This window comes from Microcaecilia unicolor, chromosome 11 (genome assembly GCF_901765095.1).
Source record: "Microcaecilia unicolor chromosome 11, aMicUni1.1, whole genome shotgun sequence".
Taxonomy (NCBI): Eukaryota; Metazoa; Chordata; class Amphibia; order Gymnophiona; family Siphonopidae; genus Microcaecilia; species Microcaecilia unicolor.
In genome coordinates this window covers 11,819,646-11,833,917 of record NC_044041.1, presented here as the reverse complement: position 1 = coordinate 11,833,917, position 14,272 = coordinate 11,819,646, and the positions used below count along the sequence as shown (strand labels likewise).

At 46.6% G+C, this 14,272-nt stretch overlaps 1 protein-coding gene across 5 annotated transcripts in view; it reads right to left on the bottom strand.

Annotated features, from left to right (window-relative positions):
- Nucleotides 1–14,272, bottom strand: part of RASAL1 (RAS protein activator like 1) — a 258,927-nt gene that overhangs the window by 33,664 nt on the left and 210,991 nt on the right. For all 5 annotated transcript variants that reach the window (XR_003943755.1, XM_030217945.1, XM_030217946.1 and 2 more), the window contains one exon: nucleotides 13,977–14,097. Coding sequence is in view for 4 of the 5 variants with exons in the window: in XM_030217945.1 (XP_030073805.1) it covers nucleotides 13,977–14,097 (121 nt within the window). In the remaining variant the exon portion in view is untranslated. The remainder of the gene's footprint in view (nucleotides 1–13,976; nucleotides 14,098–14,272) is intronic.

Sequence of the window (14,272 nt, the reverse complement as noted above, 5' to 3'; positions counted from 1 at the left end):
GGTTTGGCGCTTTCGTATTTCGCTTTCCCAAATATGAGTCTGGCTGCTGTATTTTGAGCGGTTTGAAGCTTCTTAATGATTTGTCCTTTGCATCCGGTGTAGATGGAATTGCAGTAGTCTAAATGACTTAGCACCATTGATTGTACTAGGCTGCGGAATTTTTCTCTTGGGAAGAAAGTGATTCTTTTACGTTTCCACATTGAGTAGAACATTTTCTTTGCTGTATTTTTCGCATGGTCTTCGAGTGTGAGATTTCGGTCAATTGTGACTCCCAGTATTTTCAGGCTGTTTGATACCTGTTGTGTGTAGTCTGGGGTGTTTATAGTATTGGGTTTGTTTGTGTTGTATGGTGAGGACAGGATGAGACATTGTGTTTTTTCTGCGTTTAGCTTTAGTTGGAATGCGTCCACCCATGAGTTCATTATTTGGAGGCTGTGTGTGATTTCATTTGTGATTTCGGTAATGTCTTGTTTGAACGGGATGTATATCGTGACGTAGTCTGCATAGATGTAAGGGCTGAGTCCTTGGTTGGATAGCGATTTGGCTAAAGGTGTCATCATTAGGTTGAAAAGGGTTGGTGAGAGCGGTGATCCTTGTGGTACTTCACATTCAGGTTTCCATGGTGTTGATGTTTTTGAGTTTGATTATGTGGAAGTAGACACACATCTAAGCACACAGACATTGCCATACTGACACAGACTGAAAGTCCATCAAGCCAGTAGCCTGTTTCCCACAGTGGACAATCCAGGTCACAAGTACATGGCAAGATTATGCTGCTTATCCTAGAAATAAGCAGTGGATTTTCCCAAGTCCATCTTAATAATGGCTTATGGGCTTTTCTTTTAGGAAATTATCCAAACCTTTTTTAAACCCTGTTAAGCTAACTGCTTTTACCACATTCTCTAGCAATGAATTCCAGAGTTTAATTACACATTGAGTGAAGAAATATTTTCTCCGATTTGGTTTAAATTTACTACTTAATAGCTTCATTGCATGACCCCTAGTCCTGGTATTTTTGGAAAGAGTAAACAAGTGATTCACATCTACCCTTTCTGCTCCACTCAATATTTTATAGACCTCTATCATATCTCCCCTCAGCCGTCTTTTGTCCAAGCTGAACAGCCTTTCTTCATAGGGAAGTCGTCCCATCCCCTTTATCATTTTCGTCGTCCTTCTCTGCACCTTTTCTAATTCCACTAGATCTTTCTTTGAGATGCGGCGACCAGAATTGAACACGATATTCGAGGTGCGGTCACACCATGGAGCGATACAAAGGCATTATAACGTCCTCATTTCTATTTTCCATTCCTTTCCTAATAATACCTAACATTATATTTGCTTTCTTAACCGCCGCAGCACACTGAGCAGAGGGTTTCAACGTATCATCAATGACGATACCTAGGTCCCCTTTCCTGGTCGGTGACACCTAACGTGGAACCTTGCATCACGTAACAATACTCCAGGTTCCTCTTTCCCACATGCATCACTTTGCACTTGCTCACATTAAACGTCATCTGTCATTTAGACGCCCAGTCTCCCAGTATCGTAAGGTCCTCGTAATTTTTCACAATCTCTTGCAATTTAACGACTTTGAATAACTCTGTGTCGTTAGTAAATTTAATTACCTCACTAGTTACTCCCATCTCTAGGTCATTTATAACCAAACACTGCTGCTGAATATCAACACTAACTGTCCCTGCAGTATACAGTTAGTGACAGGGTGGTTCATGGGCAGAGCCGGTACCTAATCAGGGTGATATTCACACCGTTAACCAGTTTAGTGGCTAAAGTTAGGGCTGCAAAAAGATAATCTTAACTACAGCCACGAAGCTAACTGGGTACCGGTCTGGTTAACTCCAATTTAGCGGCCTACAGAATTCCGATCCTGATCCCTCTCCCACCCCTGAAGGCAGTAAACCCTAGACCAGGGCCGTAGCCAGACTTTGGCGGGAGGGGGGTCCAGAGCCCGAGGTGAGGGGGCACATTTTAGCCCCGCTGGCGCCGCCAACCCCCCCATCGCTGCCACCCCTCCCCCGTCCCTTTTGACCCCTCCCCCTCCCACCACCGCCAGGTACCTTTGCTGGCGGGGGTCCCCAACCCCCGAAAGCGCCGGTCTCCGAGTCTGGCGCGTTCGCTGATCTGGATTCTGTTTCTGTGAGTCCTGACGTCCTGCACCTTCCTACGCACAGGACTCACAGAAACGGAAACCAGATCTGCCCAGAACATGTCTCCTTCAGAACTGTGCAAGAAATTTATATACACGTCAGAAGAGGCCTTTCCAAAGTCACCACCTAGACACGTATGGCGATGAGGAGGAGGGTATGGGGGAGTAGTGCCTCCCCCCAAATGTTACAGACACTAATGCTGAATTGGTTCCCTTCCATTGCTGCCATTATGACTTCCTTGCCCCCCCCCCCTCCCTTTCTGAATTATGCAGGCAGACTAGGCCCTATGTAAATCTGCTATTTACAGGTGTCAATGTGGTATACCCCTTCTTACAAGACCTCCAACGCATGGCACAGGCTGTAGCTTCTAGAAACCTTTTCATAGAACAGAACTTATCTGTCATTAACAGGTAGCTGTAGAGATTGACACGGGGACAAAGTTTGTCCCCATCCCCACCCCATCCCCGCAGGCCCTGTCTCCATCCCCACCCCTTCCCCGCCCCATCCCCGTGGGCTCTGTCCTCATCTGTAGAAGCCTCGAACATTTATGATTTTATATTTCAATCTTTTTATTAAAGTATAAAAAGGAACAATATGCTGTGCAACTATTGTGTATAAATTACAGCGAGCAGCTATAATAACCCTCCTCACCACCACCCTCTACCCTTCCGACCCCAACAATAGCTGACTTCTGTATGCCCTAGAGGGAAGAAATATGCCCTATGAAGCACTGCTATGATTTTTTAATCTGTGGATGAAGAAGTCATCAACAATCTCGGGATTCGTTCTAGCTCTCCCGTCTTCCACAGTCCTTCCTGGAATAGAAGATGTCTTCTTAGAAGATGTGCTGGTAGCAGGATGTACAGGATCCCCCCATGCAAATTCTGCTTGTTTCGGCCAGCATGTTTGCTTGTTTTTCCAAAAAATCAAAATATCATTGAATGCATCACTCAAACATAAATAACAGTCCAGTTCATTAACAGGCTTCAAAGTAGAAAATGTCCCTGTGGGATCTGTCCCCGTCCTCGTAAGCTCAGTCCCCATCCCCATCCCCGCGGTTACTGCGGGTCCCCATCCCTGTGTCATTCTCTAGGTAGCTTACCATGAGACCTGCCCCATAAGTTGACCCAAGGTCCATTTACTTCCACCAAACAGCTCAAAAAGCCTCTTCTACCTTCAGTAGAGTTGTCAAAAATCAGTACTCTACGGGCGAGAAATCTTCTGGGTCAGTGGCGGACCCCCAACCAGTCAAGTTTTCAGGATGTACATAATAAATATTCATGACAAAGATTTGAATGCACTGCCTCCATCTCCTGAATATTCATTGTGGTTATGCTGGAAACTGGACTGGCTGGGGTTCCCTTGTAGAGGGCTGTACAGGAACATAATCTGGCCCCTATCCTCGGTCAATTCTTTTCCATCCCCACATCTTCTTCCTCCTTCTCTATCATATTGCTACCGTCCTCTCACCATTCCCCACAGGTTTCTTTGTGCTCCCTGTACCGAACCTGCATTTGAGCAATCTTGTAAATTCATGAAAAACATATTCTTAATATTAACACTTTAGGTTAAGCAAGTAAGTAAAAAAACTTAAGCAAACAAGTTGTCACGTAGGTGAGTGTTTCCTTGTCTGTGCTCACCTCACTCTCTGGTGGCCAGAGCTGGTGGCTGCTATGAACTGCCACCCGTTCCAGACTTTAGCTTAGTCCGGTCCGGATCTTCCGGGCTGCCAGACTTGCTTCTCTTGTTTGTGCCTGAACAGCACCCTTAGCTGCCGTGTGATTCCTGCAGCTGAACTTTAGCAGCTGAGGGGCTTTATTAATCACCTAGAAACGTCTGTGTTTGCCTTTGCATCGTCTAAGGTCCCTGGTTTGTTGGTGCTTTGTTGCACTTCTGCCTAGTCTGGTTTCTTGTTTGAGTTTCTTGTCCAGTTCTAGTTAGTCTGTGTGTAGTTTAGCTTAGGTTTATTGCTTGTGTTCCTAGTCTTGTTTCTGGTCTAGTTTCTGTTTGTCTGAGTCTCTTTCTTAGTGGCTGCGTGGCAGCTTTCAGTCCTGTCTCTTTTCTGTCAGTGTTTGTACCCTGTTTCAGTGGCTGCTTGTCAGCTTTCAGTTCCTGTCCTTTAGCTTGTCCATTTCCTGCTTTGTGTAGTATTGTCTGTCTGTGAGTCCTAGCCCAGTTTCCTGCCTTGCTGCCCATGTATATTCCTTTCCCTTCTGACTCTCAGTCTCCGTTCAGCCTAGTTGGTATTCAGTCCCTGCCCTGTCCGGTAAGTCCTGCCGACCGCCTGCACCCAGGGGCTCAACTCCTGAGGAACGGCGGTCAAGTGCAGGTGAAGTCTAGCTGTTCCTGTCAGAGTGCTGCCTTGTCTCTGGTGTGGGGTGGTTTTGCCTGCCACTGCTGCTCCACGGCAGTGGCCCAAGGGCTCACGAACCTAGTTTCTGCCTTGAAAACCTGACACAAGTATTGGTAGGTAAGCTGTTTTCTTAAATATCAAAGTCCATAATGTTCTCGCTATTCCACCAAGCTGACAGTCTAGAGTTGTGCATGGGGAAATAATGTGCTCCCTATTCTCACCCATCCTCAAGTCAGTTTGGATCCATCCCCACCCCATCCCTGGCATAAATGATCTTTTGTCACCAATACCGTGGCTTTCCATGGATTCCCCGTGGTCCTTATCCCTGGGCACACCTCTAGTCTCTTAAGACAGGTTTGGGAACCATTATTTCTTGAATAAGCAGTATAAAATGTATTGTACTGTCTTGGGATCTTGCCAGGTACTTGTGACCTGCATTGGCCACTGTTGGAAACAGGATGCTGGGCTTGATGGACCTTCGGTCTTTCCCAGTGTGGCAACAGTTATGTACTTATGTGCTTGGGATTCTGAATGGAATCTTGCTACTCTTTGGGGTTCTACATGGAATGCTGCTACACTTTGAAATTCTGCATGGAATCTTGTTATTCTTTAGAATTCTAGAATCTTGCTATTCTTTGGGGTTCTACATAGAATGTTGCTACTATTTAGGCTTCTGCCAGGTATTTGTGACCTGCATTGGCCGCTGTTGCAAACAGGATGCTGGGCTTGATGGACCTTCGGTCTGTCCCAGTAGGGTACCACAAGATTGACAGAGTCTAAGGTGGTGTGGTCTGGATGGTCAAAACAAATATACGTCTGTTCCCGATTCCGCATGGAAGATTTTTTTTTTTTTGTTACATTTGTACCCTGCGCTTTCCCACTCATGGCAGGCTCAATGCGGTAGGCAATGGAGGGTTAAGTGACTTGCCCAGCGTCACAAGGAGCTGCCTGTGCCGGGAATCAAACTCAGTTCCTCAGGACCAAAGTCCACCACCCTAACCACTAGGCCACTCCTAGTGGTTAGCACAAGGTCCTAACATTGATGCATAAAGTCCTCCGGTCGGGAATCCCTCCTTCTCTTTCTTCACTCATTGTCCCTTACTGACCGTCACAAACCCTTCACTCCTCTAACAGCCATCACTTGTCCATCCCATCTATCATGTGTTCCACACTTGAGTCCACTCGTCGTTGGGCATTTTTCTTTCTTGCTCCTGCTCTACGGAATTCTCTTCCACCTGAAACTTAAAGCTGAAGCATCGTATCCCAAGTTTAAGACATCCTTAAAAACTCTTCTTTTTCCCATAAAATTTGGTAGTGCTCTATCGTTTCTCCTGTTCGTACCTCTGTTCTCTCTACCCTCCACCCCGTCCCCGTCCTTTTTTCCTCGTTCTTTCCTATCAATGAGTTGTAGTTCCTTTTCCCCTTTTTCCTGCTTATTTGTAACCTTTGCAAACCGCTTTGATTCATGTTTTGAAAGGAAGTACATCAAGTTTTCCTAGCTATAAACATTTTTAAAATGTCCCCGTTTGCTTTTCCAGCTCCTCTGGCACACATGCGTGTCAGCAAACTGCTCCTTTCAGCCAGGGATTGAGAATAGTGCTTGAGGGGGGCAATTGTGCCGACTCTCTTGTTATTGAAAATGTCCTTACAAATGTAAAAAAAATTGCTCTTTGGAGCTTAGCTCCTTAAATACCTGCTGCACCTGAATGTAACTCGCCTTAAGCTACAGCTGGAAAGGTGTGAGCAAAATCCGAGACAACTGACTGCTCTTGTTTGTGGAATGTTTTTATGATACAGGGCTTAGACATTATCCACCAAGTTCTAAAAATGGCGCTGAAAATTGTGCATTCAAATTGGGCATGTGATCAATTTCTGCACGCAATTTAATTAGGTAACATGCCAATTAGCACCAAGAATTGGGTGCTAAAAATCAGTTACTGGCACTACCTGGCACCAATTTGAATTTACAAACGCATCTTACTAGGTGCTATTCTATAAAGATGAGCGCGTACATTTTTCTGCACACAAACTGAAAAGGGGGCATGGCCATGAAGGGGCGGATCAGGGACATTCACTACACACGTGCGCACTATTATGGAATAGGAGAGATCAGCATCTAATTTACGCGCCAGGTTTCAGTTGGCGTAAACCCTCGTGCCCAAAATTGTGCGCAGATCCCGGCGCCAAGCGCTGTTCTAGAAACACCAGCCGACTCAGATGGCTGTTTCTAGAACAGTGCTCAACGCTCATGTTTTTAGGAGCCCAAATTTCAGTGCCCTTTACTGAACTGGCACCCAGATGCACTAAGATCCCCGTTAAGAATCCATTCGTATTTTCAAATCAGTAAAAATTACTGATTTGGAAATACAGATAGATTCCCAAAGAGAATCACATGCAAATGAGCTGCTTATTGCAACCCAGCTCATTTGCATGCAATAGGGGGTAAGCCAGTTGGCCAGCTGAGCATACACAGAGCAGCCCATCGCTAAGCATGGCTGCTCTGCAAAAGCTACAGACAAGCTACATGTATGTGAGCTGCCGTAGCTTTTTTTTTTTCAAAAACAAGCCGGGAGCCTGCACTCTCCTGCCGGGGGGGGGGGGGGGGGGGGGGAGGGGGGAAGTCTGCTGATGCCGGGAGCCTGGTTAGCAATCTTTCGCTCACTTAAGCGCAAAAGGCGGGAGGTGGGAGACAGCTCAAACACCTGCAGCCCTCAAGAACAGCACTCCCCCCCCCCCATCCCTGGGTTCTTGCTCATGGGCTCCAGGGTTCTCTTCTCTCCTCTGCCGCCCCCTCTTCCTTGCCAGGAGGCAGGACAGGACAGTGGCAGCATAAGAACTCCTTGCAGCTCTCCCTCATCTCTGCCTGGCCCCGGACAGCTGAGGCAGGATCCTTTCCTCCCACTGCAGTAACTCACCATCTCCCTGCAGCCTTTCAGGTTGGATTTTTGTCACACTTTATTGTGTTCTGGCTAAAAGCAGTCCCTCTGCCCTGATATTTTCTCGTGTGAAGCTCACTCAAATTTAACGGGAGGTCTGGAGCTGTCAGGACCGACAGCTCCAGACCTCCTGTTAACTTTTCCACGGTAAAGCTAGGGACTGCTTCTGTGCATCGGGTCGGAAACGGCTGTGTATCGCATTGCTTGCACGTTTGTATAATAACTAGCTCATTATAATAGCTTTGCATTCCATTTTCACTAGCTGCCACCGTGAAAGGAAAAGAACTCGGAGAACCCTTTTGTGCATGTCTCATTTTACTCCTTGCTTGCTAAACCGGCAAGAACTGATATAAAAATCACGTTGCTGGCTCCTTAGGCTTTGTCCATCTGGGCCTTTGTCCATTATATAAGTGCTGAAGAATCACCACCTCCATGCCGCTCTTTTCATATATTTCTATTTTTCTAAAAGACCCACTCCCACTGCACATTTCACAAAATACACATGTATTTCTCGCTACCCTACATGTATTTTACAAGAAGCTCAACATTCCATAAGCCTTGCGTGAAAAAACAGGCTACAAATTGTGATTGGTCCATCTTCTGATCTAGATGCCCTAGGCAAAATCAGGCTTACATAAGTACATAAGTATTGCCATACTGGGACAGACCGAAGGTCCATCAAGCCCAGCATCCTGTTTCCAACAGTGGCCAATCCAGGTCACAAGTACCTGGCAAGATCCCAAAACAGTACAATATATTTTATGTTGCTTATCCTAGAAATAAGCAGTGGATTTTCCCCGTCCTTTTTAATAATGGTCAATGGACTTTTCTTTTAGGAAGCCATCATAGTATCATAGTAAATGACGGCAGATAAAGACCTGAATGGTCCTCCAGTCTGGCCAACAAGATAAACTCATTTTATATGGTATGTGATACTTTATACCCGAGTTTGATTTGTCCTTGCCTTTCTCAGGGCACAGACCGTAGAAGTCTGCCCAGACTGTTCTTGTACTAAACGTTCTGAAGATTCTGGAATCCTAAAGAGTTACAAGATTCTGGAATCCCAGTTAGTAGCAACATTCCATGTAGAACCCCAAAGAATAACATAGTAAATGACGGCAGATAAAGACCTGAATGGTCCATCCAGTCTGCCCAACAAGATAAACTCATTTTACATGGTATGTGATACTTTATATGTACATCCAAGTTTGATTTGTCCCTGCCTTTCTCAGGGCACAGACCGTAGAAGTCTGCCCAGCACTGTTCTTGTACTAAACGTTCTGAAGATTCTGGAATCCTAAAGAGTTACAAGATTCTGGAATCCCAGTTAGTAGCAACATTCCATGTAGAACCCCAAAGAATAACATAGTAAATGACGGCAGATAAAGACCTGAATGGTCCATCCAGTCTGCCCAACAAGATAAACTCATTTTACATGGTATGTGATACTTTATATGTACATCCAAGTTTGATTTGTCCTTGCCTTTCTCAGGGCACAGACCGTAGAAGTCTGCCCAGCCCGTTCTTGTACTAAGTTCTGAAACTAACGTCGAAGCCCCTTAAAAGTTACATAGTAAAAAAGAGGGGAACCATTAGAGAATGGTAAATGTTATATCTACGGCTTCAAGACGTTCCAAGAGAAGCGCAAAAGCCGCTGACAGATCTAACGAAACTGCCAGGGCAACAAATCCATCACCGAGCTTATGATAAATTTCACTGAGGACAGCAGGAGGAGCTCAAGGAGCTTTCTATAGTAACGTTATTATTAAAGGGTGTTAGACTGTATTTTTGTGCCTGACAGTCTATCTATGATTAGTCTGACTTGGCAGGCAGCAAAGATTTGGCAGAGTTACATCATCCTGCTTTTCTTAAAAAGAAATTGAAACTGCCCGGGGTGACACACCCTGCTGGTAACTCACATTTCTTCACAGTGTGTCTGTTGTGCATGTGTGTGGAAGTGAAAGGAGGTGTCAGACGGGAAAAGGAAGTGATGCCGCTTCATCTCCTACAATCATAAACAGAGGTTTTTATTCATATCTTTTCTTGATCTCATTCCTTTGCTTGGAAATCTCATAAGTACATAAGTATTGCCATATTGGGACAGACCGAAGGTCCATGAAGCCCAGCATCCTGTTTCCAACAGTGGCCAATCCAGGTCACTGGCAGAATTCCAAAGAGTAGCAACATTCTGGAATCCCAAAGAGTAGCAACATTCCGGAATCCCAAAGAGTAGCAACATTCCATGCTACCAAACCCAGGGCAAGCAGTGGCTTTCCTCATTTCTATCATAAGTACATAAGTATTGCCATATTGGGACAGACCGAAGGTCCATGAAGCCCAGCATCCTGTTTCCAACAATAGCCAATCCAGGTCACAAGCCAGTGGCGTAGCCAAGGGTGGGCCTGGGTGGGCCAGGCCCACCCACTTTGGGCTCAGGCCCACCCAGTAGCAGCACACCTATGCTGATTCCCTAGCCCCACCAGCTGAAAACTCCCAACTACTGTCCCTCCTGCGTACCTTGTAAATAGCAGATGGCATGCAGGTGAGACAAGGAGAGACCAAATCAGCTGTGGGACAGGGAGGGGTTCTTCTGCCCACCCATCTTGAGTCCAGGCCCACCCAAAGTTGGGTGTCCGGCTACGCCCCTGTCACAAGTAGCTGGCAAGATCCCAAAAAAGTACAACACATTTTATGCTGCTTATCCTAGAAATAAGCAGTGAATCTTCCCCAAGTCCATTTTAATAATGGTCTATGGACTTTTCCTTTAGGAAGCCATCCAAACCTTTTTTAAACCCCACTAAGCTAAATGCTTTTACTACATTCTCTGTCAATGAATTCCAGAGTTTAATTATTCATCGAGTGAAGAAATACTTCCTCTGATTAGTTTAAATTTACTACTTTGTAGCTCCATCGCATGCCCCCTAGTCCTAGTATTTTTAGAAAGAGTAAACAAACGATTCACGTCTACCCATTCTACTCCACTCATTATTTTATAGACCTCTATCATATCTCCCCTCAGCCGTCTTTTCTCCAAGCTGAAGAGCCGTAGCCGCTCACTCTTTCCTCATAAGGAAGTCGTCCCATCCTCTTTATCATTTTCGTCGCTCTTCTCTGTACCTTTCTAATTCCACTATATCTTTTTTGAGATGCGGTGACCAGAATTGCAGACAGTATTCGAGGTGTGGTCACACCATGGAGCGATACAAAGGCATTATAAGGTCCTCATTTTTGTTTTCCATTCCTTTCCTAGTTATACCTAACATTCTATATTCTTTCTCAGCCTCTGCCGCCCTCTTTTTCAGAGACATCAAAGGTGGCCCATCTAAAAGCTGGAGATTTACCTCTGTTGGGCTGGAGACTGAAAGCCAATGAGTGAGGTTTCTCTCACGGGCCCCAGCCACATCGAAAACCAGTTCTGGCTGATGCACATTCCAAAAACTGACATATTCCAATCAATATAGAAAATAAAAATTATTTTTTCTAGCTATGTTGTCTGGTCATTTTATTTTTTGTATTATGTTGGCCCCAGTCTCTGGTTTCTGCTTTCCTCTTTCTTGTCTTAACTGTCCTTCCAGAGTCAACGTCCATTTGTAACATCTATTTCCACCATCCATCTTCTCTCTGCATCCCTATCTATCCAACCCAGCATCATCCCTGTGTCCTTGTTCCTATCCTCCTGCTATGTTGAACATCTCCAATCTCTATGTCCCTATTCTTGCCCTGTCCAACATAACTTGGGATCTTGTGACCTGGATTGGCCACTGTTGGTAACAGGATGCTGGGCTTGATGGACCTTCGGTCTGTCCCAGTGTGGCAATATTTATCTACTTATGTACTTAACTATTCTGTGTTCCTATGCTTCCCTCCATGTGCCAGCATCTCTCCCTATCGCTTCCTTCCCTCCTGTCTCCCTTCCTCTAGGGCCAGCATCCTATCTCTTTCTTCCTTCTACCCCCCCCCCCCCTTTCAGGGGTCCCTCACTTCTGTTCTGTCTCCTCTTTGCGGGTCCAGGACCTCTCCCTTTTCCTTCTTTCACTGCAGGTCCTGGCATCTCTTCCTTTCCCCTTCCCATCCTGGAAGCTCTTCCTTCTTTCCCCCATCTTGGCAGTTATCCTGGCACCTCTTCCTTCCCCCCCCCCCCCATTTCGGCTTCTCTTCCTGGCAGTTGTCCTGGCATCTCTTCCTCTTACCCTCTCCCTCCCCATCTATATTGGCATCTCTCTCACACCCCCATCCCAATATCCTTTCCTTTCTCCTCCCCCATGTACAGCATTTTTCCCCTCACTTGCTTTCCATCAATATGCAACATTTCCCTCTTCTCCTTTCTCTTTCATCCACATGCATTTCCCCCCATCCCTCCCCTTCCATCCATGTACAGCAATTCCCTCCTCTCCCTTCCCTTCCATTCTTGTGCTGCTACTTCCCTCTAACCCCCCCCCCCCCCTTCGTTCCCTCAGCGTTCCTTACATTCCTCTAACTCCCCTTCCCTCCTGCGGGTCTGGCATTGTCTTCCTATCTTCTTCTGCCCCCTATAGGCCCTAAAAACAAGGCATTGCAGGCAGCAATTATAACAGGCTCCCTTCGGCCGCTCCAAGGCTTTCTCTCTGCGTGTTCTGTCCATGTGGTAACAGGAAATTGTGATAAAGGGAAAGACCCCAGGACTGGCCTGAGACAGCCTGTTGTAATTGTTGCCTGCAGTGCCAGTGAACACCACAGATTCGTAGTGCTAATAAGGGGGGAGGGGGACAGAGTTTAGGCTGGAAGGCAATGCTGGACCTGCAGGAGAGAAGCTGGAATAGAAGGAGGTATGAAGCAATACTGGACTGGTGGGGGAAGTGTGCAGTGAAGAGAACCAGATCTCTGGGGAGCAGGGAGGGGGTCAATGCATGAAATCGTCCCCCTTAACCGTGTGAGCTGAAGAAGGGTCTCAAATGCATCTGAATTGGTACATCTGCTTTTTGGTACAGAAAGGTTAGGTGCCTGTGTAAGGAAGGTGGACCTGTCTGTATGCAGATGACCAGAGGCTACAGAAAGGGCTGAAGTGCCAACCTGGGACACTGCTGCTCAGAGATATCAATGTTAATTCATCTATCAAATATGAAGATTATTTGCATTATTTCGGTTATGGTGGGATATACATATATTTATAACACTTGAAATGAACAGACTACAAAACGCAGCTTCCTGGCTTGTCGATGTCTGACAAGTGATGAAAGAGCAGCCCCTGGTGGTCAGGAGGAATCATGCAGTTCAGCTCTCCCAGTTTTCAGAACGGACAGAGAAAACACCACTTACCTTTTTCCCTATATTTTCCAAGCATACAAGTTCTTCACTGCTCCCCCTCATCCCAAATTTTTCTACTGTAAAATTTCAGTGGGAGAGAGAGGAGATTTCCCTCCTTCTCTCATCAGAAGAGCTTCCCAGAGTTTGCAGAAATGTTACCGCCAGATGTGGACTGCACTGTCTGTGTTGCGACTGCAGCTATAGAATATCAAGTACCATCCGCTGACACTGGAGAATTCCGCTCTGACTCCACTGTACAGGAAAAAGAAGATTCTCATCCTGTATCTATCGTCCATCGCATTTTTTCTTTGAGCTCCCATCACAGGGATGGTTTGTATATGGAACAGCTGTGGCTGTCTGGGGGGGGGGGGGGGGGGGCGATGCTCAAAACTAATGCTAGTGATTAAAAGCAGTGAGCGCCAGATGTGCGCCGAACGCACAGAGGATCCGGGTGTTAACATCAGCACTAATGATGGCCGCAAATTATATTGAAATTTATTGAAATGGATGTAAATGAGGTTAGTTTTCCTTAGTAATGCACAGAATGACATGAAGGTCTCTAATCAGTGGCGTAGCTATGTGGGGCCACGGGGGCCTGGGCCCCGTAGATTTGGCCCTGGACCCCCCTGCCGACAACCCTCTCGACTCCCCTTCCCGGCAGCGGCGAAGGAGGGTTGGCGGCGGGAGGGGGCGGTCGAGAGGGTCATTGGCAGTGGGTGGTCAAAGTTGGTGGTGGTGGCGGCGGTGGGGGGTTAAGTGACTTGCTCAAGGTCGCAAGGAGCTGCAGTGGGAATTGATCCCAGGTTGCCAGGATCAAAGCCCGCTGCACTAACCCCTAAGCTACTCCTCCACTCTTCATGGGGACAGAGGGTGTGGGGAGGCTCTATCTTCCACTGGTGGGGGGAGCAGACACGACTTTTGGTATCAGCCGAAACCGAGTCGTGTGTGTGCACGCATGTCCAATATACAAATCTTCCCTGTGATAGGAGCTCAGAGAAAGAACGTAACAGAGACAGGCAGGGAGGGGGGATGAGATGCAGATAGTCAGAGAACTGGACTTACTGGGGTGGTCCTTGAAGACGAGCAGACTGTGAACCACCAGGCTAGAACACAACTGTAGTACTCTTCTCCATATATGAAGCTTGTGTAAAGCTAGCAGAAGCCCCCACCCTACATTCTGCAGCCTCCGCTTTGACAGTTGGCCACCCCACCTGATCCCTGAGTCATCCAGGGCCTAACCTGAGTTTGTCCCTTCCGAGCAGGAGCTGCCGATACACCATCTGTGCCTCAGCGTCTGGGTCAAGGGGATCACTCCAATCTCCGAGGGTCACTGCAGAATGAGTCCGGCTGCAGCCCCGAACTGGAATGAAAGAGCAAAGACTATTAAAGGGAAGAGCATCAGGGTCCAGCATAGGAACAAGTAAAGACCCACTGCCCTCACATGAGTTCCATTGAGCTCATCGCTTAACTGATGTTAATCCATAACATCTGACTGGCTGGTTACATTCCATTACAACTTACAGTTCTGAACAGCA